This window comes from Sorex araneus, chromosome 3, assembly GCF_027595985.1.
Source record: "Sorex araneus isolate mSorAra2 chromosome 3, mSorAra2.pri, whole genome shotgun sequence".
NCBI classification, from domain to species: domain Eukaryota; kingdom Metazoa; phylum Chordata; class Mammalia; order Eulipotyphla; family Soricidae; genus Sorex; species Sorex araneus.
In genome coordinates, this window is record NC_073304.1 from 139,601,665 (window position 1) to 139,629,389 (window position 27,725).

Here is a 27,725-nt window from a genome sequence, read left to right on the forward strand (position 1 = left end):
GTTACTCCTGGCTCTATGCACAGGAATTAAGCATGGTGATGCTTGGGAGACCATACGAAGTGCTGGGGATCAAATATGTGTGCAAGGCAAACACCCTACCTGCTTTACTATCACTCTGGCCCTGACACAGGAATGTGAAAAATGTATATGGTCCTCAATAGAAATGTATTGTTCATTGTTCTCCAAACTTTCTGTAGTTACTACCACTTACAGTTGTAGAAAAACTAATTTCTATGGTGCTATAATTTTTTTTTTCTTTTTGGGTCGCACCTGGTGATGCACAGGGGTTACTCCTGGCTGTGCACTCAGGAACCACCCCTGGCGGTGCTCAGGGGACCATATGGGATGCTGGGATTCAAACCCAGGTCGGCTGCGTGCAAGGCAAACGCCCTACCCACTGTGCTATCACTCCAGCCCCCATATGGTGCTATAATTTAAAACTTGTTTCAAATGTTAAACTTAGCAAACTGAGGAAACAGAAGGTAGTTCTTGGATGCCTAGATATGTTTCAAGCCTATATTTATGTTTACTTAGTTTCAAAACTTGGTTTCAAAAATTTTCTTGTGGGTTTTGTTTGAGTGCCACAACCGGCAATGCTCAGGGCTTACCCCTAACATTGCGCACAAGGGTCGCTCCTGGCTGGGCTCTAGTGAGATGCCAGGGATCCAACCAGGTCAGACGCTATAAAAGCAAGCTCTTAACGCAGGCCGCCTATCTACCTGCTAGGCTCTGGCCTAGGTTTTCTGTTTGCTTGTTTTAATTTTGTTTTTGTTTTGTTTTAATGCTACAGCGAGGCTATCTCTGTATGAGATCAATAAACAGTGCTCTCTCTGAGGGAAAAAAAAAAAAAAACACCCGTTGTCACTTCTAGGAAGGGTTCCATTGTAGTGGCGGCGGTAAGAGGCTGCGTCTATCAAGCTCAGAGTTGTGTTGTCTTCTGAACGCTTGACTGTGACAGGTCTGCTACTCTCTCGTGAACGCGTGACTAGCAGAGGAGCTGCGCTGCGGCCGCGCTCCACAGCCGGGGCCGCGCGGGGCAAAGGACGCCGCTGGCCCCGCGTCCCGCTCGCCAGCCTCGCCCCTCCCGACCCTCCCCCTCCGCCAGAGTCTCCGCCGGGGCCGCCGCTGCTCTCGAAGGCGACGTCACCGTCGTCGCTTCCCGGTCACCGAGGCGCTGAGGGCCTGCCTCCGGCGGCCTGCGGACGTCATATCGCATCCGGGCGACGTCCGGAAGCCCGCTGGCCGCGTCCTGGAGCCAGCCTGCCAGGCCTCCGCAGAAACGCATTGTGCCGCGGAAACGCTTACAAGTGGCTTGGCGAAACGTGTGTTCAGAGGCGCTGCGGCCCGGCTGAGCGAGGTGCCACTCACACGCCCACTTCCAAGGTGGCGGCGCGGCGTCCCTAAGCGTGCGGCTTCCGCTCACCCGCGGGGGGGGGGAGCCCGTCTCTGATTGGCCGGCTAGCGTGTGTGACGGGGGCGCTGGCCAATAGGATGAAGGCTGAGCTGGACTTGGCGGCCGCGGTCGAGCTTGGGCTCTCGTAGCGGAGGGTGCGGAGCTGAGTGCAGGTGAGTGGGGCACGGGGGAATGCCCCCGGGTGGGCGCTCGGGTGTTGTGCCAGGCTCGACGTTCTGGCGAGCAGAGGGACCGAGCGGACCTGGGCCCAGGGCTCGCGGAGAGCGACGCCGCCCTCGCGTCCGCACGGGGCGGCCAGTCTCGGTGGGGCCGAGGGGGTCCTGAGGCCGGGACACGGGAGGGCCCGGTTCTCGTTCCCCAGCTGGGCTTGAGGCTCACATGCGGTGGCTTCCTGGTCGAGCTGGAGTGGGAACCGCGGCCGGACGCCCACCGCGATCAGACTGAAACCTGGCTGGAAAGCTCTGGCCGTGGTGAGATTGGATGGGGCTGGGGCGGACCGGCGTTCCTGCAGGTCTGTGCTCTCACGTACTCGTTCTTTAGTTCATTCAGGTGATGACCTTTTTAGACACTCTCAGCCCTTTGGGAATTTGATCCGAATCGTTGGCCCTTCTCTAGAAAAGTATGCCTTCGCTCACACACATTTTGCAGGGTCTTGGAGAGAACTTGTTGATGCTCTGAAGTCTCCTGCGGGTCCTGTCTCGGGACTCGTGGTTGAGTCCGTGCTCTCAGGGTGAGGGGAAGGAGCGGCGAGAAACGGGGGGAGTAGGTTTCAGTGTGGAGATGCTTGAGGACAGTAGAATTTCTTGATAATGTTCAATGACATGCTGAGAATTGTGATAGAAAAACTTGCTTTCATTCCCACCTGAATTGTCCGGTGCCACCAGGACACTGATGAAATAAATGCCTTCTGTGTACAAAGTGCTCACTATATCCAGAAGTAGCAAATAGATACCTTTGAGTCACTTTCTTGGTTTTGGTTTGTTGCCACACGCGTCAGTCCTCGGGGCTTCCTCTTGGCTCTGGACTCAGGGATCATTTCCCTTCAGTGCTGCGGGGGACCCTGTGGGGTGTCAGTATTGAACCTGGGCAGCGGTGTGCAAGGCCAGTGCTCTACCGACCTTGTACTGTTCTCTCCAGTCCTATGCCTTTTCGTTTCAGCTGGAGCAAATTTTTGGAATTTCTATGCTCTGCACTGTGGGTAGGTAAGAGAGTAAGTAATTCATTGATTAGTTTTTCTAGCTAGGTGCTGTTCTAGTCCAAGCCGTTTTTAGTGTGGCACTTCTCATAGTAATATGGAGACAGATATTCAGTACATGAACACTTGAGATCACTAATATCACAGATTTCTTTAATTTGCCATCGCCCCATTTTTCTTGAACTCTAATGGTGGAAATGTTTGTTAGCCTAGATTTTAAGATGTCAGCAGGATAAATAAAAGACACAAAGGAGTTGACATTATAGTTTGAATAATTGCTTTTTAGCCATTATCTTTTAAGGTGTGAATGAGCCTAATCCACGTCTTAGCGAAATGCAGCACAGTTGAAAACTTCTATAATAATTTTGCTTCACAACTGCTGGAGACTGTTCACAGAACATTTGATTTGGCCAATTAATATCCCTTCCCCCAACCGCTTTATTTATTTCTTTTTCTTTTTCCTTTTTTTTTTAATTTATTTTTTAATTAGTGAGTCACAGTGAGGGTACAGTTACAGATTCACACATTTTCGAGCTTGTTTTTCCCTCATGCAATGTTCGAGAGTCCATCCCTCCACCAGTGTCCATTCTTCACCACCAATGAACCCAGTATCCCTCCCACCCCGCAGTCCCATCCCCCCACCCCACCATGGAATGTGGGGCATGGCGTTCCAGTTTGTTCTCTCTCTCTCCTTTTGGGTGTTGTGGTTTGCAGTAAGGGTATTGAGTAGCCATCATGTTCAGTCTCTAGTCTACTTTCCCGCTTTATTTTTTCTCCATAGTTAACAAAAGGAGCAGGAGAAATGACCCCAAATCAACATTACTTAGAATGTAGAGTGTTTTGGGTTGTTTTCTGTAGGGGTGGGTGCTCCCAAGAGGTGCGTAGCGGCTCTTGGGGCCACTCCAGTATTCTTAGCCACCTGGGCAGACAGTTCAGTGACAGGGTTCAAGTGCTGCTTGCACCCTGTTGCATCTGGGATTATCTGGGCACTGCGGTGGTGCTTTGGGGTCTCTAGAGCTGCACCCAGCGGTGCTCTTGAGACGGGAACTAGGGATTGAGCTGGAGTTGGTTGAAAGCGTGCACCTCATCACCTGTATCTCAGCAGCCTTGGTGTGTAGTGTTTAATACATACTGCTCAATGAAGCAAGGAAAGAAGGAAGCTTGAATGTTAAAACAGGGTTTGAAACTTGTATCTGAAATTGTCTTGGCTGATAAGACATATGATTGATACGGGGGTTTGTGTTATTCAGTAGCATGCAGCTTTAAGATGATAAATTCTAACCTTCATGCTAGTTGCTGTGGGACTAGGCGGTCTGTACTTGAGGCTCCTGGGATTGCATCTTGCGGGGCTGGGACTTGACCTTGACCTTGCATTGTGCCACATCCCTGGGTCCTTTATTATTTTAAGTGCTATGAGATGAGATTGATAGCAAGGAACAGCCTTCAATTACCTTCAAAGGTAACTGAAGTTTAGGTGTCAAAGAGAAGGGAGATGTCATTGCACAGTGGCCAGCTCTTTCAGACTGTGCTTTAAGAAACATTGCTTTAGGGGGCCGGAGTGATAGCACAGCGGGTAGGGCATTTGCTTTGCATGCGGCCGACCTGGGTTCAATCCCCAGCATCCCATATGGTCCCCCAAGCACTGCCAGGAGTAATTCCTGAGCACAGAGCCAGGAGTAACCCCTGAGCATCACTGGGTGTGACCCAAACAGGAAAAAAAACACATTGCTTTAGTTGGTCACTGGTGTGTGTGTATGTATGTGTGTGTGGTTTTTTAAAAGGTTTTAGTTGAGTTTCACATAACGTATTTTCAGTTCCTTTTCAGACCATGGCAACATACTTGGAGTTCATTCAGCAGAACGAAGAACGAGATGGTGTGCGCTTTAGTTGGAACGTGTGGCCTTCCAGCCGTCTCGAGGCTACAAGGATGGTGGTTCCCCTGGCTTGTCTCCTTACACCTTTAAAAGAACGTCCAGATTTGCCTCCTGTCCAGTATGAACCTGTGCTGTGCAGCAGACCAACCTGCAAAGCCATTCTCAATCCACTTTGGTATGAATTCTTTTAAAAAATAGTAAAAATTATGAATACAATGAATGATATCTCATGATTCAGTTGAGCAAGTCATCAGCTTGAGATGAGTAGTAAGTGGTGAGATTCTAGGATGATGAATGTAGAAATTTCCCTGACCTAATATGTAGCTAAAATGGAAACTTACAGGAATGAGGTAGAAGTAGAGGAAAAGGATTTGGAATTAACTCTATCTACTGATTTTCAGTTTTCTTTGGCTCACCTGTTGATTTTATTGGTGACTTTTAAAGCATTTTCTGAAAATAACCAAGCAATTTAGACGATTTCTCATTCATACCTTGTTTGGTGGTGCTATATGACAAGAAGAAATATTAAGCAGAAGAAACTTGAACTCTCAATGGTTTTATTGTGCATGATAATTTTGTACCCAAGATAGTGAGCTGTGAGATTTCTTAGATATGGGCACTATTTTAATTTTGTAACAAATATAAATACTCTATAAAAGATAAAAATTTTTACATTAGGGAACTTTTGTTTTCTTCAGTCCTCTTGCTTTTACCCAATATGCCTATGTCTAGCAGACTACTGCTGTTTTTATTTTTTTGTTGTTTTTATTTTCATAAAAGTACAGGAAGGTAAAATAGCATTAAAACTTTTTTTTTTCCAAATTATCATTCATAAGTAGAGAACTCCCTACCAATTTTTTTTTTTAATTTTTTATTGAGTCACCATGTGGAAAGTTACAAAGTTTTCAGGTTTAAATCTCAGTTATACAATGCTCGAATACCCATCCCTTCACCAGTGCTCATATTCCACCACCAAGAATCCCAGTATAGCTCCACCCCGCCCCCTCACACCCCAAACCCCGCATTAAAACTTTATCTTGAACAAGTTTGACTTAGATACCTGCCTGCCTGCCATTCCAGCTTCTTCAAGCAATCTAAATCTGATTAAAGTCAAGGCAATTTATCCTGTATAAAAGAAAGGGACTGTCATTACTGAAATTTAATTCTTGTACTTATCTGAACAGTAAAAAGGTTTTAAAACTCACGTAGACTACGTTAAGATATCAGGGAAGAGGGGCTGGATCGATAGTGGGTAGGGCGTTTGCCTTGCACACGGCTGACCCAGGTTCAATTCCCAGCATCCCATATGGTCCCCTGAGCACCGCCAGGGGTAATTCCTGAGTGCAGAGCCAGGAGTAACCCCTGTGCATCGCCAGGTGTGACCCAAAAAGCAAAAAAAAAAAAAAAAAAAGATATCAGGGAAGAATACATATGTACATGTATGTATATGTATTCTGCCGTGATATCTTAATACATATAAAATGAAATAGTAAATATTATCTGGGAAGTTAGCACAGGATTGGCCAGTTCTTCATTGCTGGTTTTTGGAGAAAATTTTGCTGTCCTCACCTGCTATAACTCCAGCTACAGGGAAGGTTTGTCTGCCTTTCATTACACACAGAAACATGTATCTGTCTCATAGACTAAGCTTTAAAGTTATATTTGAATATCTTCTACCTTAAAAATGAAAATGAGGGGGCTGGAGTGATAGCACAGCGGGTAGGGCGTTTGCCTTGCACTTGGCTGGGATGATTCCCAGCATCCCATGTGGTTCCCTGAGCACTTCCAGGGGTAATTCCTGAGTGCAGAGCCAGGAGTGAACCCTGTGCATCACCGGGTATGACCCAAAAAGTTAAAAAAAAAAAAAAAGAGGATCCTGGTATATGTTACAATGTTATATGTATCTCTGTGTGTGTATATATATACACGCATATATATCAGAGCTTCTTATATATAAACATATATAATGTGTGTATATATTTCATATATAGTATATATTTGTATTTTGTGTGTATTTCAAATGTATTTTCCCCCCACAGCCAGGTGGATTATCGAGCAAAACTTTGGGCCTGTAATTTCTGTTATCAAAGAAATCAGGTATGTGCAATACTTTAAACTGTGTTTTCTGTTTTATTTAATTGACACTATTCTGAAAACAATAAGTGAGACTGAGATTTTTGGTTCTACCCTGGTACTCAGCTATTTCTGCTAAAATCAAGTTGTGATAGTTTTCACAAAGCCTAATATTGAATGGTGAACATTGTGATTAAACTTTTTATTTTGCGGGGCAGGGGACACACCTGGTGATGCTCAGGGGATATTTCTGGTTTTTTTGCACTCAGGAATTATTTGGCCTTGCTCAGGGGACCATATGGGATGTTGGAGATTGAGCCCAGGTCAGCCACGTGCAATGCAAGCAAGCACCCTACGTGCTGTTCTTTTCTATTTTTCTTTTTGAATGCTCGGTTTTGTTGCTTATATTCTTGACATTTGCTGTGGAAAGGATAGAGGATTTTCTTTTATTTATTTATTTGTTTATTTTTTAATCTTTATTATTGCACTTGATTTTCGCTGTGTGTACCTTAGACTGAATGACCATTTTCTTGTCTTTTTTATTTTTGTTTTTTTTGAATCACCGTGAGCTACAGTTACAAAACTTTCATGTTTGAGTTTCAGTCATACAATGATCAAACATCTGTCCCTCCACTAGGGTACATTTTCTACAACAGGGTCTTCAGTATCCCTCCCCCACCCTCCTCCTGCTTCTATGGCAGACAGTTTCCCTCTTACTTTCTCTCTACTTATGGTATTATGGTTTACAATACAGATACTGAGAGGCCATCATGTTTTATCCTTTTTCTACTTTCAGCACACATCTCCCATCCCGAGTGATTCCTTCCAACCATCATTGACTTAGTGATCCCTTCTCTATCCCAGCTGCCTTCTCCCCCAGCTCATAAGACAAGCTTCCAACTATGGAGCAATCTTCCTGGCCCTTGTTTCTACTGTCTTTGGGTGTTAGTCTCATATTATGATATTTTATATTCCACAAATGAGTGCAGGGAATGACTGTTTTGTTGTCTGTCAGATTTTGAGGATCTTAGTGTCAAAGCTGTGCTTTTTTTGACTTAAAAATGGTGAAACTGGGGCTGAAGAGGTAGTATAGTAGGTAGGGCACTTGCCTTTCATGTCTGATCCCTGACACCATATATTTCCCTCAGCCCCATCAGAGCACACCTGGGTGTGATCCAAAAATTTAAAAAATTTAAAATACATAAAGTTGAACTTTTGGAAGTGAGAGAAATAGTACAGGGCATACCAAATTTGGTCCCTGGCACCTCAAGCACCATACCTGGTCTCCCAGGATGTGTCCCTGGAGGTCCCTGAACCCTGCAGGGAAGACTCTGGTAGTCTTTGACATCAGGTATCTGAGCAACTCTATTCTTGCACTGAAATGCCAGCCCAGATGGGTCAGTATTCCTGGGAGGGACCTCGGGGCTCCCCGAGCACTGCTTGGCAGGGCCCCCCGAAGTAATAAAGAAATAAATTGTTAAAATTACTAAACTAGAAGGAGCTCACAAGTCACAACAGAGAGTTCTCTTCAAAATGAGCAGTAACCTTTTTGTGAGTTTTGGAAATGACCTAAAACTGGCTTGTGATCATTGCAAAATACTGTACATTTACATAAATGTTATTGAATGTATTTTAAATAGTTGAATTTTAGGACATGTGGACTGTATCTCAGTTAAATTGTTAGAAGAGTATTATATTGTTCTTTTAGCATATTTTTAGGTATTAGTACCGTATTAACATATTCATATAATCTCATTGTCACGTTCAACTCACATTAAGTCCAGGGCTGAAGAGACCATTATATAGGTGATGACATAGGCTTGGAAACTATAGATAGATACCGTGCAAATTTACTCCATGACATTCAGACTTTTAAAACTTAAAAAATAATAATAATAATTTGGCCCACACTCTGTTTACGTGTGTTCAGGGCTTCGCTCTGTGCTCAGGGTCACTGCTGGAGGACCTTGGGGCATTGTGTGGTGCTGGAGAGCAAACTGAGTTCAGCTGCATACAAGGAATTGCTTTACCCACCGAACTATCTTGGTGGCTGGCCCTCTAAGACATTTCTACAATATTACACTCAGAATGTATGTTTGTAATGTAATTTGTGATCTACTTTAAATGCAAAGCCGGGACTTGAGCGATAGCACAGTGGGTAGGGCACTTGCCCTGCATGCGGCCAACCCAGGCTCGATTCCCAGAATCCCATATGGTCCCCTGAGCACCACCAGGAGTAATACCTGAGTGCAGAGCCAGGAGTAACCCCTGTGCGCCCTGGGTGTCACCCAAAAAGAAAAAAAAAAAAAAAAAAGGGTGTGGTCCCAAAACAAAACAAAAAGTGAAAGCATTAAAAAAAGCAATGTCAGTAGAGTAAAACAGTGACCCATGGAATGGAAAAAAAATATCTGCAAGTCAAGGGTTTAGGATATGGCTCAGTGATAGAGCACTTGCCTTTTTTTTTTTCTTTCTGGGTCATACCTGGCAATGCACAGGGGTTACTCCTGGCTCTGCACTCAGGAATTACCCCTGGCGGTGCTCAGGGGACCATATGGGATGCTGGGACTCGAACCCAGGTTGGCTGAGTGCAAGGCAAACGCCCTACCCGCTGTGCTATCGCTCCAGCCCCAGCACTTGCCTTTCATGTGTGAGATCCATTGTTCAATTCTCAGCCCAGGTGCTGCCAAAAATTTTCTATATTTATATTAGCAAGTTACATAACTAGTGATTTATATCCTGGCCATATAGAGTACTAACAATAATAACAAAAACACCCAGTTAAAAAATGGGCAATGGAAAAATAAATAATATAGAATAAACTAAATGGGGGGCTGGAGCGATAGCACAGCAGATAGGGCATTTGCCTTGCACGCGGCCAATCTGGGTTTGATTCCCAGCGTCCCATATGGTCCCCTGAGCACCGTTAGGAGTAATTCCTGAGTGCAGAGCCAGGAGTAACCCCTGTGCATCGCTGGGTGTGACCCAAAAAGCAAAAAATAGATAAATAAATAAAATGGGTGTTGGGCCAGAAGCACATGAAAAAATATCAGCATTAGGAATTGTTGGTGACATTGCCAAATTGTCCATAAATCCCACCTCTGGATATACACTCAAAAAATTAAAATCAGTGTCTTGGTGTTTTGTATGCCCATCTTCATGAAATCTTATTCATCAGAGCAAAAAAGTAGAAGTCTCCACTGATTGATAAATACACAGTATGTAATACAAACACATCATGAAATATTTGACATTAAAATGGAAGGAAATTCCAGTATGTGCCACAATGTGCATGAATTTTGAGGACATTATGCTAAGGGAAATAATGTAGTCACAAAACATTAGTGCTCTTTGATTCTCCTTTTAAGAGGTTTTTGGAGTAATCAGACTAACAGAGTAGGACAGTAGAATTGTATTCAGGAGCCAGGGGTGGAGAAAAGGGAGAATGGAGAACTGTTGTTTGAATATATTCAGAATTTCAGTTTTCCAAGATAAAAAGGGCTCTTGAGATGGACGGGGGAGACAGATGTACAGCATGAACTATATTTAAAATCACCAAAAAGTCAGAGAGAGTACAGTAGATAGGGCACTTTCCCTACACATGGCTGACATGGGTTTGATTCCCAGCTCTGCATAATTAAAATGCAGAGCCAGGGATCGAGCAATACAAGTGGGTAGGGCATTTGCCTTGCACATGGCCCCCCAGTCTCCCTCAGCACTATCAGAAGTGATCCCTGAGCACAGACTAGGAGAAAGCCTTGAGTACAGCAGGATGTGTCTGCACCCCTCCCCCCAACACACACACACACACACACACACACACACACACACACACAAGATATAACAATGGGTAGCATGCTTGCTTTGCATGTAGCCAACCAAGGTTCCATTCCATAACTGGCATTCCATATGGTCCCCCAACTTCGCCACAGGTGATCCCTGAGTACAGAGCCAGGAGTAAGCCCTGAACATTGCTCAGTGTGGAAAGGAAAAAAAAAATTTAGTTACACTTTGAAAAAAGATGATAAAATTTATATGCATTTTATTATAATTTTTAAAAATCAGCTTAGGGACCCGAGAGATGGTACAGCAGTTGGGGCACTTGCCTTGCATGCGGGATCTAGGGATCCAGGTTTGATCCCTGGTGCCCTGTATGGTTCTCTGAACCTGCCAGAAGTAACCCCTGAACACTGGAGGGGTGAGGACTGAAAATGAAACAAAACTAAACAAATCTCCTATGATCTCTGACCTGAAAATGTTGCAGGGACTACAGAAAGAGAGAGTTTCCTTCACATTTTCTTTATAGTTTTATATTTTTCTACAATGAATGTATGTCTCTTCATGATAATAGCCACCTCCAAATTAAATCTTTAATCATCCTTATAGGCTAGTTATGAGATAGCTAAAATCTCAGTGTTCTATTTCAGGGCAGCAATTAAAATAGTTTAAAAGGGCCAGAGAAATAGTACAGCAGTACAGACGCTTGCTTTGCATGCAGCCAATCTAGATCCGTCCCTGACACTGCATATGGTCTCCTGTGACTAGGAGTGACCCCTGACCACCTCAGGTGGCCCCAACGCCCCTGCCCAAATAAACGAATAAAACCCAACTAACTGGTATGATTTTTAAAGCCTTTTGTCTTGGGGCGCTGAGCAATAGTACAGTGGATAAGGCACTTGCCTTGCACACAGTTAACCCAAGTGTGATATACATTCCCCTGAGTCTTCCGGGAGTGATCCCAGGGCACAGAGCCAGGAGCAAATCCTGAGCCCCATCAAGTGTGGCCCTCCGGTCCCCCAAAAATCATCATTTAATTTTGGGCCACACCTGATTATGCATAGGGATCACTACTGGCAGGACTTAGTTTGGAATCGAAACTGGGCTGGCTGTGTGCAAGGCAAGTGTCATCTGCTATGCTATCTCTCCCAGCCCCAAGAAATCTGTAACTGGCTGTAATCAATCAATTATGAACACCACCACACTTGTACTATCCTTAAATAGTATGATTTTTTAATGATTAAGTAGTTAGAACCTTAAGCTACATTTTTTCAAAGTTTTATATATATATAGCTATAAGGCAGGTTTTAGGTTTTAAATTCTCATTTGCAATCTTAATAGCTTATTCTGCGTTTTGTGCTTTCTAAAGTACTTTTGTACTTTGTTGCAGTAATTATTTTTGTGAATTAGCAAAGAGAGGGCCAGAAAACCAGCTCCATGAACTGAGTGCCTGCTTTGTATGTAGGGAGCCCACATTTGATTTTTTTTTCTGGGAGTTATGCCCACACCTGGTGGTGTCAGGGCTTACTCCTGGCTCTGTGCTCAGGGTCACTCCTGGTGATCTCAGGGGACTATATGGATTGCTGTGGATTGAACTTGGGTCAGTCATGTTGCAAAACAAGTGCCATGCTGACTGCCCTGTCTCCATCCCAGGAGGCTCGCCTTCGAGAACTAGCACTTCCTGGTCCTCAGGCAGGGCTAGGTTTCAGCTCTGGGACACTGAGCCATAAGTAGCATCTGATCATTGCCTGGTGTGGTCCAGAAACCAAAATATTCATTCATTTAAAAAGCTATAAATATTTTTTAGCCCTAGTAAGATGTTTTTTGTTTTCTTCTCTTCAGTTTCCTCCAGCATATACGGGCATCGCTGAGACAAATCAGCCTGCCGAATTGATGCCTCAGTTTTCTACAATTGAGTACGTGATACAGGTAACTTGGGTATTTTTGAACATTTTATACTTGATCTTAGCCAAAAGGCCGAGAAGCAATTTTTATGAGCATTTTAAATGTTGGGTTTCTCTCAAAATACCTTGTCTTCCTTGCCTTTTATATCTGTCTGGTGATTTAAAGCTGTGAGGGCCAAAGTCCTCAATATTCAGTTATGGTATCTGTGCATTTACTGGGATTGTTTTCAGGTCTGGAAAGAAGACACACACCCTGAACCCCTCCTCCCCTGAAAAAAAAGCACCAGTTCAGTTTCAAGGCTGTTCTCCATCTCCATTGCTACTCCATCTTCTCATTGCTCAGAGCCCTGCAGTCCTCCCTGATCTCTCTGTGCCCTCTTACATCTCTGATCTAGGAAATCCTGTTGGGTTTGTGTATTCCAAATCCCTTCTTGGGTGAGGCCACCGCCCCTTCTCCCAACATTTTATTGACTTGATCAATAAAATGATCAAGTCTCAACTCTTTTGCCTGATTTTACCCATTGTTCCTTATATTTTTTTCTCCACCAAGCGGCAAGTAATTCTGTAAAGACATGACTCATTTCTTCTGTGTTCAGACCCCTGCCTGAACACAGAACATGTCTGAACATGTTCTGAACATGGTCTGAACATGGTGAAATCTTTCTTTTTCATACAGAGTCAGTCTTCATAGCTATGCGTGAGTCTGCCCTCTATTTCCACTTTGACCTCAACTGTGTCGTGTCAACATTTGTCCCAATGCATTTCAGTTAGACGGTTCTCCCCCACCCTTTACTCTGATTCTCTCACATTCAAGCTGGTGGGCCTTAGCTCTTGCTTTTCTCAGATTAGAATTCTCTTTCCCCTTTGTTACTCCTTCAATTTTTTTTCCATGAAGTTTTTGTTCAAATGTTACTTGGTACTGCTTTTGGTTTCTGGGTCACAGCCAGCTGTGCTCAGGGGCTGCTCCCTGCTTGGTGCTTGGAGATGTCTCCGGCAGTGCTCAAGGGCCTATGTGGTGCCCTTGATCAAACCGGGGCCTCCTGCCTGCAAAGTACGAGTTCTGGCCCAGTGACTCTCGCTCCAGCCCAGCTGTTATTTATTATTGAAAGAAGTTTATTTACTTATTATTGAAAGAAGTTTAGAGAGAGAAATGTGAGGGGACGGAAAGAGGAATACGTGCTTAAGAGAGAGCATAGACTTGGAAGAAAAGCAAGCAAACCCAGATGGGTTTTTTGTTTGTTTGTTTGTTTTTTAATTACACTGTCCTCTGTCCCCAACTTCTGTACCCAGAACTCACATATCTCCTGTCTCTCTCTTCCTCTCTCCCCTTCCCTTTCTTTCTCCCCCCTCCACCACCTCTTTCCCTTTCTCTGTCTTTCTCTCTCTTTTTCAGTTTTTGGGCCACACCCAGTGGTGCTCAAGGCTTACTCTGAGCTCAAAGATAATTCCAGGTGGGCTCTGAGACCCTATGGAGTGTCGGGGATTGAACTTGGGTCACCACATACAACCGAATGCAAGGCAAACACCGCACCCACTATACTATTGCTCTGGGCTCTTCTCTTTCATCCCAGAAAGTTAACATCTTGAGGCAGGTAGAGATCTTTGATTTTTGGCTCACATATATTTCTCAGGATATAGAATAATGTCTGGCACACTGGAAACATTCAAAATTGTATAAGCTTTGGATACCAATAGTTTTTTCATGGAACCTGTCTCATAATGAGACAAAGAAAGGTTTGTTTAGATGTCCTCCTTCCCACTGGATAATAAACACAGATAAAAACTTATTTTCATGTCTCGTTGACTTAAATAAATAGAATGGACTGTGTGTAATTGTGTATTGGTCTTTGTCTAAAGCGAGGTCCCCAGACGCCTTTGATCTTCCTCTATGTGGTTGACACATGCCTAGAAGAAGATGACCTTCAAGCCCTCAAAGAATCCCTTCAGATGTCCCTGAGTCTCCTGCCTCCAGATGCTCTGGTGGGTTTGATCACATTTGGGAGGATGGTACAGGTCCATGAGCTCAGTTGCGAAGGAATCTCCAAAAGTTATGTCTTCCGTGGGACCAAAGACTTAACTGCAAAGCAAATACAGGTGTGTACCTGAACAAGGAGGGCGTTATCTTAGAATGAACTCTTTATTCACTTTCCGTGTTCCAGGAAATGACTCGTTTTGGTCTTTTAGGACATGCTGGGCCTGTCCAAACCTGCTATGCCCATGCAGCAAGGAAGACCCGCTCAGCCACAGGAGCACCCATTTGTCTCCAGCAGGTGAGCCTCCCGAAGTGCACGGTGCGAGTGGCAGGGAGCAGGAGGGGCCGTCACAGTAGGACTGTGGCTTCCTGATTGTCTAACCAGTATTTATTTTGGGGGAGAATGGGGGCGGTGGGAGATCACACCCAGTAATACTCAGGGCCTAATCTTGGTTCTGTGCTCAGGGATCACTCCTGGTGATGCTCAGAGGACTATTTGTGGTACTGGGGGATTGAACCCAGGTTAGCTGTATGCAAGACAAGTGCCCTACAAGCTGTATTTTCACTCCTGCCCCATGATTGTTTTAATCAATACTTAATGTCTCATAATGTTCATGGTATATTAGACTATATTTGGAATGTACAAGTGGGTCGTATTTAGGAACTGGGGATGTAGCTCATTAGTAAAATGCTTAGAGATCTTGGGTTTGATCCCTGATACTCTTCTCTCTTCCCCTCCAAAGTAATTATATGTCTATATATGTGTGTGGCAAATTTGCCCGTCATGGTTTTCCTGATAGTGTTATATCATCAACAGGTGTTTTTTTTTAATTTATTTTATTCTTTAATTACTGAATCACCATGAGGGTACAGATACAGATTCACACATTTTCAAGCTTGTTTTTCCCTCATACAATGTTTGCAAACACATCCCTCCATCAGTGCCCATTCTCCACCACTAATAAACCCAGTATCCCTCCCACCCCCTAATCCCATCTCCCCCCACCCCACCCTGCCTCAGGCAGGGTATTCCCTTTCATCAACAGGGTTTTGAGATCTCTGTAAATGGCCTCTGTTAGATGAAAGTAAAACTGAGGAAACTGAAAAGATTTCTGTTGGATGTCCACAAATGAATCGGAGACCAGGCACCTACTCCACTCAGTCAGCTTCTTGGGTCCCTAGACATGCCCCCAGCCAGGTTAACAGTTGGCAAATATGATAAAATGCATTGCCTGACATACTTGGCAACAATGCTTCCTTACTATGGTAAGAAAACCAGTGCTGCTTTATTGCCCCCACGTCTCAAAAGGAATACAGTAGAAGGTCATTCTCCTAAATGAATCTTTACGTGAACTCAGTTGAGGCCCGTCTTTTGGATATCTTTGCTGCTTAAAGTGTAATTGAATTGGGGCCAGAATGATAGTGCAGTGGGTAGGACACTTTGCCTTTATATAGGGATGTGTTCTCTTGCACTACATATGGTTCCCCAGGTACCTCCTGGAGTGATCTTTGCATGCAGGAGTAAGCTATCAGCAACACCAGGTATGGCCCAAAATCCACTCCCCTGAAAAAATTTTAAAACTGAATTACTCTTTCTTCCTTGACTTGATTTTTTCCCCCAAATGCATATATACATTACTGTTTAGTTAGCTTTGACTTAAATTCCTAAATAAAGTTGCTTTGAGTTGTTCCATGTTATAGTTTAAAATAGAGGCTGGAGCAATAGCACAGCAGGTAGGGTGTTTACTTGCACGAGGCTGATCCTGGTTTGGTTCCCAGCATCCCATATGGTCCCCTGAGCACCACCAGGAGTAATTTCTGACTGCAAAGCCAGAAGTAACCCCTGTGCATCGCCAGGTGTGACCCAAAAAGCAAAAATAAATAAATAAATAAATAAAATAAATCAAATAAAGTATTTGTGAAGAGGGAAATACTTCAATTTTTTTTTGAGTAATGATATTGAGAGGTACTTAACTATGTCTCCTAGAGTTGAAGATGAGAGTATGTTACTAGAACTCAGATTGATGTGTCCTTTTCAAATCATGCAGATTCCTACAGCCTGTTCATAAGATTGACATGACCCTGACTGATCTTCTTGGGGAGCTGCAGAGGGACCCATGGCCTGTAACACAGGGGAAGAGACCTTTGCGATCCACTGGTGTTGCTTTGTCCATTGCTGTTGGCTTGTTGGAGGTAACTTAGAATTTACTGGAACCTTTCACATGGTGATGCTTGCTCTCAGTCATTTGTTTGGCCGTGTTTGGAGCTCAGTCACGACCTATGTTAGCTATGTTTGAGTCTCAGAAAGTGCTCTGTCTTTCTCTCCACACTAAGGAGCTTCTCGGTGTTTTGAAAATACCAGCAGTTTCGGGGCCGGAGTGATAGCACAGTGGGTAGGGCGTTTGCCTTGCACACGGCTGACCCGGGTTCGATCCCCGGCATCCCATATGGTTCCCTGAGCACCGCCAGGAGTAATTCCTGAGTGCAAAGCCAGGAGTAACCCTTGTGCATCGCTGGGTGTGACCCAAAAAGCAAAAAAAAAAAAAAAAAAAAAAAAATCAGCAGTTTCAATGAGAATCAGAGCCCCATTAGGGCCGAGGAAGTACTCTTAGTAAAGACACGAGAGTATGGGCGTATGGGCTGAAGAGATAGTACAGCATTGGGTGGGGCACTTGCTTTGCACATGGCTAACCTGGATTTGATCCCTGGCACTGCCTGGAGTCATTGCTGAGCACTGCTGGGTATGGTGCCAAAACAAAACAGTAGCCACCCAGTTAAAGGAGTAAAAGCATATGTGGGTCCAGAGGGATAGTATACTGGGTAAGGCATTTTACCTTGTATACTGCAAACCTGGGTTCAATCCGTGGCACCACATGTAGTCCCCTGTGTGTTGCCAGGAATGATCCCAGAGAAGTGAGCTCAGAGCCAGGAGTGAGTCCTGAGTACTGTCAAGTGTGACCCCAAATCCAAAACAAAACAAAAATATACAAAACATATAGGCTTGGAAAACTGCTCTCTCTATTGTCATCTGCATTGTTCTGTGGTACTGTCAGGATTCAGAGCAGCTGAGGAGAACTTAGGTTTGGTGTACTTCCTTAGGAAAATGGAAACAAGCTTGGGGTGGGGGTGGGGGTGGCTTTTCAAGCGCTCACTTTACTGTTCTAGGGCACTTTTCCAAATACCGGAGCCAGGATTATGCTGTTCACTGGGGGTCCTCCCACCCAAGGACCTGGCATGGTGGTTGGAGATGAATTAAAGGTTCCTATTCGTTCCTGGCATGATATTGAGAAAGACAATGCACGCTTCATGAAAAAGGCAACCAAGGTAGGTGCTGCTGGCTTCACACGCACTGGCAGTGTGGTAATTCCTGGTGGAGTCTAAGGTGGTGTGAAATGCAGCTCCTTTGCCAAGACCAGGCTTTGTGGCCCATGGCTTGCGCTTGCAGATCTTGGCTTCTGCTAACTTACTACTTCACCCTGAGGCCCTCATCAGAAGAGGTGGCCAGAAATTAGTCAAGGTGTTTTAAGATGGAAAATGACAATTTTATTTAGATGCTTTAAAAGAAACAATCTCCCAAACCTTTGTTCTCTTTGAACAAAGTTTTCTCTTTTTTCTACTCTTCCCGTGGAGAAGCCTGTGTTCTCTTAAACATGTTTTCTCTCCCCCTCTTACCAGCCCCACATATCTCTAAAGTCCTTTAAAGCTATTTTGCTTCACAGAAATAATTAAAATAAAGGCAATAATCTCTTGTGTTCCTAGATTTGATTGTATCACTTAGGCATAGTAAGGCATACTAGCAAATAATGTTATTGTGTCATAAAAATAGTTTTCCTCTCTTCACAGCACTATGAGATGCTGGCTAATCGAACTGCTACCAATGGGCACTGCATTGATATTTATGCTTGCGCTCTTGACCAAACTGGACTTTTGGAGATGAAGTGTTGTACAAATCTGACTGGGTATGTTGATATTCAGCACCTAAGAAGGTGCAAGTTTAGTTTGAGGAAAGAGAAATGAACTGAGGGATGAAAATGCAGGAATGGACAAGGCCGGCCTAAAAAACCTTCCTGATCGCTGTATGCTACAGAGTTAGCGCCTGGGGTGGATCCATGTCCTCTCAGGGGAAGGAGCAGTGACTTGCAGGAGATCCCCGGGATGCACTGTGAGCAAGTTACAGCACTGTCACTGTCATCCCGTTGCTCATCGATTTGCATAGGTGAGCACGTCTCCATTGTGAGACTTATTGCTATTCTTGGCATATTGAATACACCACGGGTAGCTTACCAGGCTCTGCCATGTGGGCAAGATACTCTTGGTAGCTTGCAGAGCAGCTTTATTTCTTTCTTTGCTTCTCCCAGAGAACCTGCTTCCAGAGACCAGGTTGGGAAGTCTTGAGGTGGCCTTCAGCAGAGCTATGTAGAGAGGGTGTGGGGGGTTCTGGAAGCTCAGTTAGGAGAGCCTTGCCTGTGTCATTGCTTGGAATAGGCACCCAGTGCTCAGTCAGCCTTGGATTGTGCTTTTCTGGCACCTGCCTTTGCGTCAGTCCCCCTGTGCTCAGGTCGCAGTGTCCAGCCATGCTCTCAGTGGGCAGTGCCTGGCCACAAGCTCAGGGCCTCTTGAAGGACTGATGAGAAATGTGTCTCCCCCAGTCCCGCCTTCGACCTCCTGAGTAATATACTCAGTGTATGGCCCAGCAGTCAATTTGGCACCAGTTTTCTAGGGAATTCTGGTGTGACCACTGGTGTGTCGTGCTAGTCTGAATCATCTGGGACATTTGAAAAAACAATTCTGGCTTTAAGACTTGTCCCCGAGATTCTGATTTCATTAGCACAGGGTATTGCCTGGACCTCCACATTTTAAAAAATCTCCCAAACGATTTTAATGTAGAGCAAAGTTAAAGAACCACTGGTGAGTACTGAGAACCGCTTAGAGCTCAGAGTGTCTGGGCTTGGAAAGCGTGAGGCTCGCTGGAGAACGGGTCAGACGTGCAGCATGTTGGTCCTGCCGTGCTACAACAGTATTCGCAAAGGGATGGGACTGCCTCCTTTTGGGGCACAGGGGCAATCAGGGGGTGGAAGTATCCTTGAGTGCAATTGCACATTTTATTTGCTGAAGAAAGTGTCTTTTCTGTTGGGTTTTGGGTCACACCTGCTTGTGCTCAGGCTGACTCCGTCCTCGGGGGTCACTCCTGGTGGGGCTCAGAGAACCATCTGCAGTCCCTGGGCAAGCACCTCAACCTGCTACAATCTCTCGGCCTAGAAAGTAACCCCCCCACCACCACCACTGAGTAATTTTTAAATTTTTTTTTCCTGAAAAGAAGGTGGTAGGCCAAGTAAGTCAGGGAACTAGCGACGGAATCAACAAGCATTTGAATAGTATCCCAGGTAATCTTAATGCACTGAACAGTTGGGTTCCTGGGTGTGTGGGGGGCGTGGCGGTAAGGTTGGTTCACACACACTGGTACTCTAGGGCTCCTCCCAAATCTGTGTTTTGGGGTTGCTACCAGTTATGTTGGGGATCAAATGCAGACCCTCTGCACGCAGAGCTGTCCCTCTGCTCCTGTGCAGTGCAGTTTAAGGAGCACTGCTGAACAACAGTGTGTTCTGCTCATACATGAGATTTCGGTGCATCTGCTCGTTGTGTTAAGGAGGAGAAGGTAGAAGACAGAAGATACAAACCCAGTCACCTGAAGTTGTCCCAGAGGGCAGAAGATATTTTGTCAGTTGTTTGAGTCCCAGATGACACTGATACAGTTTTGTCATTGAGCAGGCGTGTGGCAACATGAAACTGCCCACTCTGTCCATTCTCTTCACCTCCCACCACCCACCCCGTGTCTTCTCTAAGTTCTTGGCCTTGGAGCTTAAAAGTTTCAGGTGTGGGCCCAGAGTAATAGCACAGTGGGTAAGACATTGCCTTGCACACAGCTGACCCAGCTTTTGGTCTCTGGCTTTGCCTGTGGGTCCTGGAGCTCCCTCCAGAGTGACATCTAACAGTGCAGAGCCAGGAAGAAATCCTGAGCTTCACTGGATGTGCCCCCAAAACTCCAGCAACAAAAAGTTTCAGGTTGTTTGTGACCTTCCCTTCATTTGTATACCAGCGTTGTGTGTGTCTGGAGAGAGGCCATCACTACGTCAGATTCTTTTAAATCTCATTTTTAAAAATTGTTGTTGTTTTTGGCCACACCTGGCAGTGCGCAGGGCTTTCTTCTGGCTCTGCACTCAGGGATTACTCCTAATGATGCTCAGGAACCATATGTGGTGCTGGGATCCAACCCAGGTTGGCCACATGCAAGAATAATGCCCTAGGAATGCTGTTATACTATTGCTCTGGCTCTAAAATGCATTTTTAAGTATTTTGTCTCCCACCCCTCCCATTTTTTCTTTAATTTCTTTTATTTTTTTTTAAGTTTTTCACAACAATTTATTACATTCAATATTCCAATACCAATCCTGACCCCATTACACCATCCCAACACCATTATTTTGAAATTTCCCACCACCACCCATACCTGCCTCCAAAGCACATATGAAATGTTACTTTGTATTGCTTGTTATGAGTACTCTGCTAAAAATGATCCAAAAAAGTTTCCCTCGAGGAAAGTGTGTGAAGAGTGTTGTATCTCACTCTGGAGCCATTAAGCCCTGTGTAAGATATAACTAACATGTAACAGATTGCCCCTTGTGTGCTTATGAACATATAATATATATATTTTCAATCAAAATAGGTTACTTTCTACATTACACCACGTTAAATGTGATATGCTACTCTTGATACATCAGTGATGTAGAGTATGAGATGTCACCCCAGAAATTCTAAATTTTTAAATAGGACGATACAGCTACAGTTAAAATTTTTAACTGGAACTGGATGGTGACTTTGGGTTGCAGAGGCATCTCTGCAGTGTGTTGCTCTCTTTCTCTTCTGTGATTTATTTGTGTGTCTCTGCATCATGGCTGTTAATGAGCTTATATGGCAACAGAGGCAGTTTGTGGGTGTGACTGCCAGGCTCTAGGAAGCACGGGGAGATGGGGTTTGGTCGCCCATTCCCAACTCCATGGGAGCCTGGAGATTTTGGTCACAAAACCCACATACCTGAGTTTTTTTAGCAGATTCATTCTTGTGGATGAGGCTTGTCCCGAGCCTGTGGAGATCAGCCATGAATATGGTTGTAATTAGGTTCTGGAGGTTTTCTGCTACCGGGCCTCTCTTGGCAGGCGGGGGGGCTCACCTACTGCCCCTACTCTGGGTCGCCCCGTATGTTCTTCCCTTTTTTGTGGTGGTTAATGCTGTTGCAATGACCTGAGGTTGCACACAACACCTGGCGCTGCTGCTTTCCAAATTGAGTTCTTGGCTGTAGTTCATCCACCTTTTTCTTTCTTTTTTCTTTTCTTTTCTTTTCTTTTCTTTTCTTTTCTTTTCTTTTCTTTTCTCTTCTTTTCTTTTTTCTTTCCTTTTCCTTTCTTTTCGGCTATATCCAATGGTACCAGGGCAACCATATGCAGTGATAGGGCTTGAACCTCGGGCTCCTGTATGCAAAGCATATATTCTATCCCTTTAAGCATTTTGCCCAGTTCCTGCGCATCATTTTATTGTGGCACTCATTGAAGGTCATGCTACTTTTGGTGGAATTTGTACACCTGGTTTCAGTGTGTCTAGAAATTCTTGTGGCACCAGGATCACAGGCAGCAGAACTCCTAAACTGAAACAGCTGAACTGCCAGGATCATGTTTGTCATATATGAGACACCAGGATTTAATCTGGAACCATAAGTTTTCAGGGCAGGTGCTTTAAACCCTTGAGTTATTTCTCCGGGCCCTTCCATCAGTGAGGATGATGAACTCTCAAAAGGCTCTGCAGTAATAGGAGTCGTTCTCAATGAAGATCACAGTCTTGGTTTCTGTAGAAAATTATAGCCTGACAAGTATAGCCTGAAAACTATAGTCTGGATGCATACCAAGGGGAAAGGGGCGTGTAGAAGAAGGGAGCAGTAAGAGTGAGTATGCAGAGTCACTGAAACCTTCTAGTAGAGAATGAAGATTCTGCAGAAAGTCACATTGAAGATGAATGGAGTATGAGAACTGTATTCCACGGCTGAAGGGTTATTGTAAGGGGAAGGCATCATATTTGTTCCTTATGGAATGAAAGGGTAGAGCTTGAACCAGTGGTCCAAGCTGCTGGAAACAGAATTTCACATATCACAAAGGAAGACATCTAAGACGAGCACATGAATGGGACAGTGCCCGCACTGGAGGAGTTCACAAGTGATTCCTCCTCCTAATTGACTCAGCAGTTAGACTGGAGAGTTGGTGTGAGTGTGGCAGGGGACCCCCAAACTCTCTCTCCCTGGAGCTCGTGTCTCTGGTGGTCATCATTGGTTTTCATCATCTCAAGGTCTACGGCTCTTGTGCATCTCCACTACCATTCGGTGTCAGTTCTGGCCTCTAGCTATGTTTCTGCAGGAAGGAGGAAGGGTTCAGCAAGACGTACTTCTTCCCATAAGAAACCCCTTCCCCCGCATCACAGAGGCCACTGTCAGAGTCAGAAGCCACATGCAGGAGGGGCTGGGAAGGAAGCCCTGCATCCTGTGACTAACGAAGAGAGGGGCTGGGTGGATATTTGGGATCGAGTAATCTCTGTCACTGAAAGTCAGATACAGAGATAGCTGGGCCAGATACTCTTATCAGTTCTGAGAATCCTGTGTTATGAATGGTAAATGGAACCACACATTACATCAAAGCTGGGCATATCTGTCCCGATGAATAAAATGCTGAATTTGTGATCAGTGTATTCCTCTGACCTTAAAAAGGGGGTGAACAGGGCCAGGAGATAGCACGAAGGGCAGGAGTACATGCAAGCTCTAAGCACCAAATGGGTCCTCCTAAGCACTGTGGGGCATGGTCCTGGAGGCCCCAAGCATCACTGTGATGGCTCCTATGAGCTCCGTGCTGCTGGGTCCAAGCACTGAACCTTCTGGCCCAGTTGGTCCATTATCACTAGGGTGACCCAAGGATCCTCAGACATTGTTTGGGAGGACCCCAAAATCAAAATAAATAAAAAATAAAGGGATGAGTGTTCATAAACTGGAAAAAATAATTCACTCAAAGCCAAGGATTTCCTGTTTTGAGGAAGTGGATTAGCTTGAAAAGGATGTCCTAGTGCGCTGGATATTTTCCCATGCGAAAGAATTATGAGGGCATGGAAATATTGTCTCACTAGTTAACCCATTTATCTGTGGCTTCAGTGATTAAAGGACTTCTCTCTTTTTTTTCAACTTTGAAATAATTTGATTTATAAGAAATTGAAGTCATGAAATTCGCTTATAAATGGATGAACATGGAGAGTGTCAATGCTGAGTAAAATGAGTCAGAAGGAAAGGGACAGACATAGAACTCATTTGTGGGATGTAAAAAACATGCGGAGACTAATACCCAGATACAGTAAAAACAAGGGTCAGGAGGATTGGTTCACAGTTGGAAACCTGCTTTTTAAATCCTAGGAGAAAAGGCAGTTGGGATAGCGAAGGGACCACTATGACAAAGATAGTTGGAAATGATCACTCTGGATAAGAACTGAAAGTAGGTAAAGGAACAAACATGATAACCTCTCGGTATCTGTATTGCAAATAATTCGCAAAAGTGGGTGGGAAGAGGAAGGGAGGAAGAGGGGAGAGAGAAAAAGTGCCTGCTATAGAAATAGACTCTGGGGAGAAGGGTGGCAGGAGAGAAGAGGGGTGGTGGGAAATGTACACTGGTGGAGAAATGGCTGTTGGAACATTGTATGACTGAAACCTGATCAGGCACAGCCTTGTAACTGTGTACCTCAAGGTGATTCACTTAAAAAAAAATTTAAAGGAATAAAGAAATTGTGGAGGCTGGAAAGATAGTACAGGACTTATGGTGCTTGCTTTGCACCATAAGTCCTGTACTATCTTTGACCTGCATTTGATCCCCAGCACTGCAGAGGTACTCTGAGCACTGTCAGGAGTGATCCCTGAGCACCATGAAGTGTGCTCAGGGATCACTCAGGGAGCACACCATGAAGTGTGCTCAGGGATCAAATAAAGGTCCCCAAAATAAAAAAACCAACACACAAGGCCTTGCAAAAATACTCTTCATCAAGTAATTGCATTGCATCATCTCACCTGAATGCAGCACTATGTCAAAACTAGGAAATGACATTGACACAATGCAGTTTTTGTTTTGAGGCCACACAATTTGTTTGATTTGGTATTCAGGCCTTACTCCTGGCTCTGTGCTCAGGGGTCACTCCTGGCAAGGCTCAGGGAACCATATGTGGTACCAGAGGTTGAACCCTGGTTGGCTGCATGCCAGGAAAGTGCCTACCCACTGTAGATTTGCTCCATCTTGACACAATGCAATTTATAGTACACATCTGCTTTGATTTCACCAGGTTTTATGCACTTATTGTTTTGGTGTTGTGTGTGTATATTTTTAGGAGATATTTTATCATCTTTATAGTTTGTGTAATAACCACAGTGATTAAGATAATATAGAGTTTTTCGAAATATAATATATATATATATTTTTGCTTTTGGGGTCACACCTGGCAATGCTCAGGGGTTACTCCTAGCTCATGTACTCATGAATTACTCCTGGCAGTGCTCGGGGGACCATATGGGATTCTGGGAATTGAACTCGGGTCTGTCTCGTGCAAGGCAAATGCCCTACCTGTTGTGCTATTGCTCCAGCCCCTGTTTGAAATATTTTAAGCATATTTTGTCAATATAAATTTAATTTCCTATTTTCTATTTAAATTCATTGGTAGCACCTTTGTAGACATGGATCTTCCTGGAGGAACATATAGTGCCAAAGTTTGAATATTGGTGCTATTGGTGATCATATATGCAAAACATGCCGTCCAGCCTCTGAGCTCTGTCCCCAACCTTTATGTTTTTTTTTTAAATTATTATTGAAGTAGAACCATATTCTTATATAGGTTTCAAGTGTGCATCATTGAAAATCATGTATATATATATACATATATATATATATATATATTGTCCCCTTTATTTGTCTGGATTTATATACCTGCATTTGCCCTGGAGATATTTTCTTTCTTTTTGAATTGTTATTCATAAATACCAAGGGGATGTTTGAATGGATTTTAGTAATCCTAAACATTTGCTCACTTTTCTTTTTTTTTCTTCCTTAGGGGCCACATGGTGATGGGAGATTCTTTCAATACTTCTCTCTTCAAGCAGACATTCCAAAGGATTTTTAGTAAAGATTTTAATGGAGATTTCCGAATGGCATTTGGGGCCACTTTGGATGTAAAGGTACTAGAGATTTCTAAATTTTGAGTAGAATAGTATATATATATATACATATATATATGTATATATATGTATATATATTTTTTTTGCTTTTTGGGTCATAGCTGACAATGCTCAGGGGTTACTCCTGGCTCATGCACTCAGGAATTACTCCTGGCGGTACTTGGGGACAATATGGGATGCTGGGAATCAAACCCAGGTCGGTCACGTGCAAGGCAAATGCCCTATCCACTGTGCTATAACTCCAGCCCCAAGAATAGTATTCTTATTTAGTTGTTGACTTGGGGAAGTCTTAACCTAGCAGCATGGGCAAATAAAGGTAGATTTGAAAGTTTCCAAAAGGCAGCCCCCCAAGCCAATATTCTTCTCAAGGGATTCTTTCTATCCCTGACATATTTAATGGATATTCTAAACGGAGTAGTCTGGTTCTCTACAGCCTCTTTGCTTACTTCAGGACAGCAGGGAGTAGCAGGGGTAGAGGACTGAGCAGAAGCGTCACACACGGTGTCAGATGCTACTTCGTACACAGAACTGCGACATTGTGAATGGGGCTTATGTTTTTCCATTAGGAACTGATAGCCTGTATTCTTAATTTTGAGTAATTGAGAAAAAAAAGGGAGGGGAAGAACAGTATTGGACCAAATGATTAGAATTATTTATTTGAGAATTGAATGTAATCATTAAGTTAAACTTTAAACAAAGTTTTTACATCTTATCATTTAAGATGTAGAGTAATGGGCTTTTGATGAACTCTGATTTTAAAATCTTAGCCTTGTCTGGGGTTGGAGCAATAGCACAGTGGGTAGGGCGTTTGCCTTGCATGCTGCTGACTCAGGTTCGATTCCCAGCATCCCATATGGTCCCCTGAACACCACCAGGAGTATTTACTGAGCGCAGAGCCAGGAGTAACCCCTGTGCATCGCGGGGTTTGACCCAAAAAGCAAAATGGAAAAAAAAAAATCTTAGCCTTGTCAATATGCTAGAATTTTTTAATTAAGTGTTTCTAAAGCAACACAAAAGTATTGTGTCTTATCTTTCATCATTGTGACTTATCTTTTAAGTCATTGTGACTGCTTATAAAGGATAGGAAAAGAATGATGTATTGTTGGTAGAATTGTTAATTTTGTAAATGTATCTCAGTGGAGTAGGGCGGTTCTCTGTTTATTTTGACACTCTCGTGCAATTCTTTTCCAGACCTCTAGGGAACTGAAGATTTCAGGAGCCATTGGACCTTGTATATCTCTCAATGTGAAAGGACCTTGTGTGTCAGAAAATGTAAGGAAACTCCTTCACCCTTACCTCCCATTAGCAATGTCAGAGGACCTTATTTCAGTTCTTGATGAATGTCTATGGAGAAACTTGCTCACTCTCACTGACGACCAAAACAAATCTTTTTTTTTTTTTTTTTTTTTTTTTTTTTTTTTTTTTTTTTCCCCCCCCCCAAATCTTTTTTTGTTCCTTTTGTTTTGCTTTGGGGCCACACCTGGTGGTGCCCAGAGATTACTCCTGGCTCTACACTCAAAGATCACTCCTGGTAGATTCAGGGGACCATATGGCATGAAACCTGGCCTGTGGATGGAAGCAAGCACCCAACCTGCTGTACTATCACTTCAGCCAGGTCACAACTCTTACAGAAAACTGAGGCTCAGAGATACTTTGTGCCCTTTGTGGAATAAATCTCTGTGCTTGTTGCCATTCAGAGTGTCACCTTGTCTCACCTCTGCAAGATTCTGTTGAGTTGCTTGGCCAGTGGTTGATACATATGTAGACATCTTTGTTCTTCTAGTAACAAATTTAGTGTGTCTTTGAACAGTTTAGTTAATAGGAGGGGAGGTAGCTTTGCTGATGGTTTTCCTTTTCCAGTTGTACCTTTTCTAATTGTACCTTAGCTACCAAGAGGCAACCTATTTGGTCCAGTGAGGTCATTTCTTGTGGTTCTGGGCAGAAACAATCACAGTCATGTTCTGTCTATCCTGTCACTGATGATGAGTGAGAGGATGGATTGCAAGAGCATGGCATGGATTCAGTGGATAAGTCTCTACTGCTTTGTGGGTGGCCTTGGCACAGTACTTAATCATACTGAGATTTGACCCCCTTGGTTCCCATATTTGATACCTGAACTTTTTGTGTACCTTGAGTCAGTAAATAGAGATTTAGGAGAAAGTTCGCCATGCAAAACAGGGAGGCTTGCGAGGCTTCTCTTACTGCCTGCATGTCACCCTTCAC

General features: G+C 44.0%; 1 protein-coding gene across 3 annotated transcripts in view; it reads left to right on the forward strand.

The window, feature by feature from the left end:
- The first annotated feature begins 1,231 nt into the window (after nt 1-1,231).
- The window catches only part of SEC23B (SEC23 homolog B, COPII coat complex component), a 48,629-nt gene continuing 22,135 nt past the window's right edge, over nt 1,232-27,725 (forward strand). The window contains exons 1-11 of one of the 3 annotated variants that reach the window (XM_055133336.1): nt 1,232-1,566; nt 4,424-4,658; nt 6,523-6,580; nt 12,173-12,259; nt 14,092-14,328; nt 14,419-14,504; nt 16,255-16,399; nt 17,372-17,530; nt 18,050-18,165; nt 25,379-25,502; nt 26,694-26,774. In XM_055133336.1, the coding sequence (XP_054989311.1) occupies nt 4,438-4,658; nt 6,523-6,580; nt 12,173-12,259; nt 14,092-14,328; nt 14,419-14,504; nt 16,255-16,399; nt 17,372-17,530; nt 18,050-18,165; nt 25,379-25,502; nt 26,694-26,774 (1,314 nt within the window). In that variant the 5' untranslated portion in view covers nt 1,232-1,566; nt 4,424-4,437. Of the gene's footprint in view, nt 1,567-4,423; nt 4,659-6,522; nt 6,581-12,172; nt 12,260-13,671; nt 13,827-14,091; nt 14,329-14,418; nt 14,505-16,254; nt 16,400-17,371; nt 17,531-18,049; nt 18,166-25,378; nt 25,503-26,693; nt 26,775-27,725 lie in introns of those variants that run through there. The other 2 variants (XM_055133335.1, XM_055133337.1) reach the window with 2 other exon arrangements.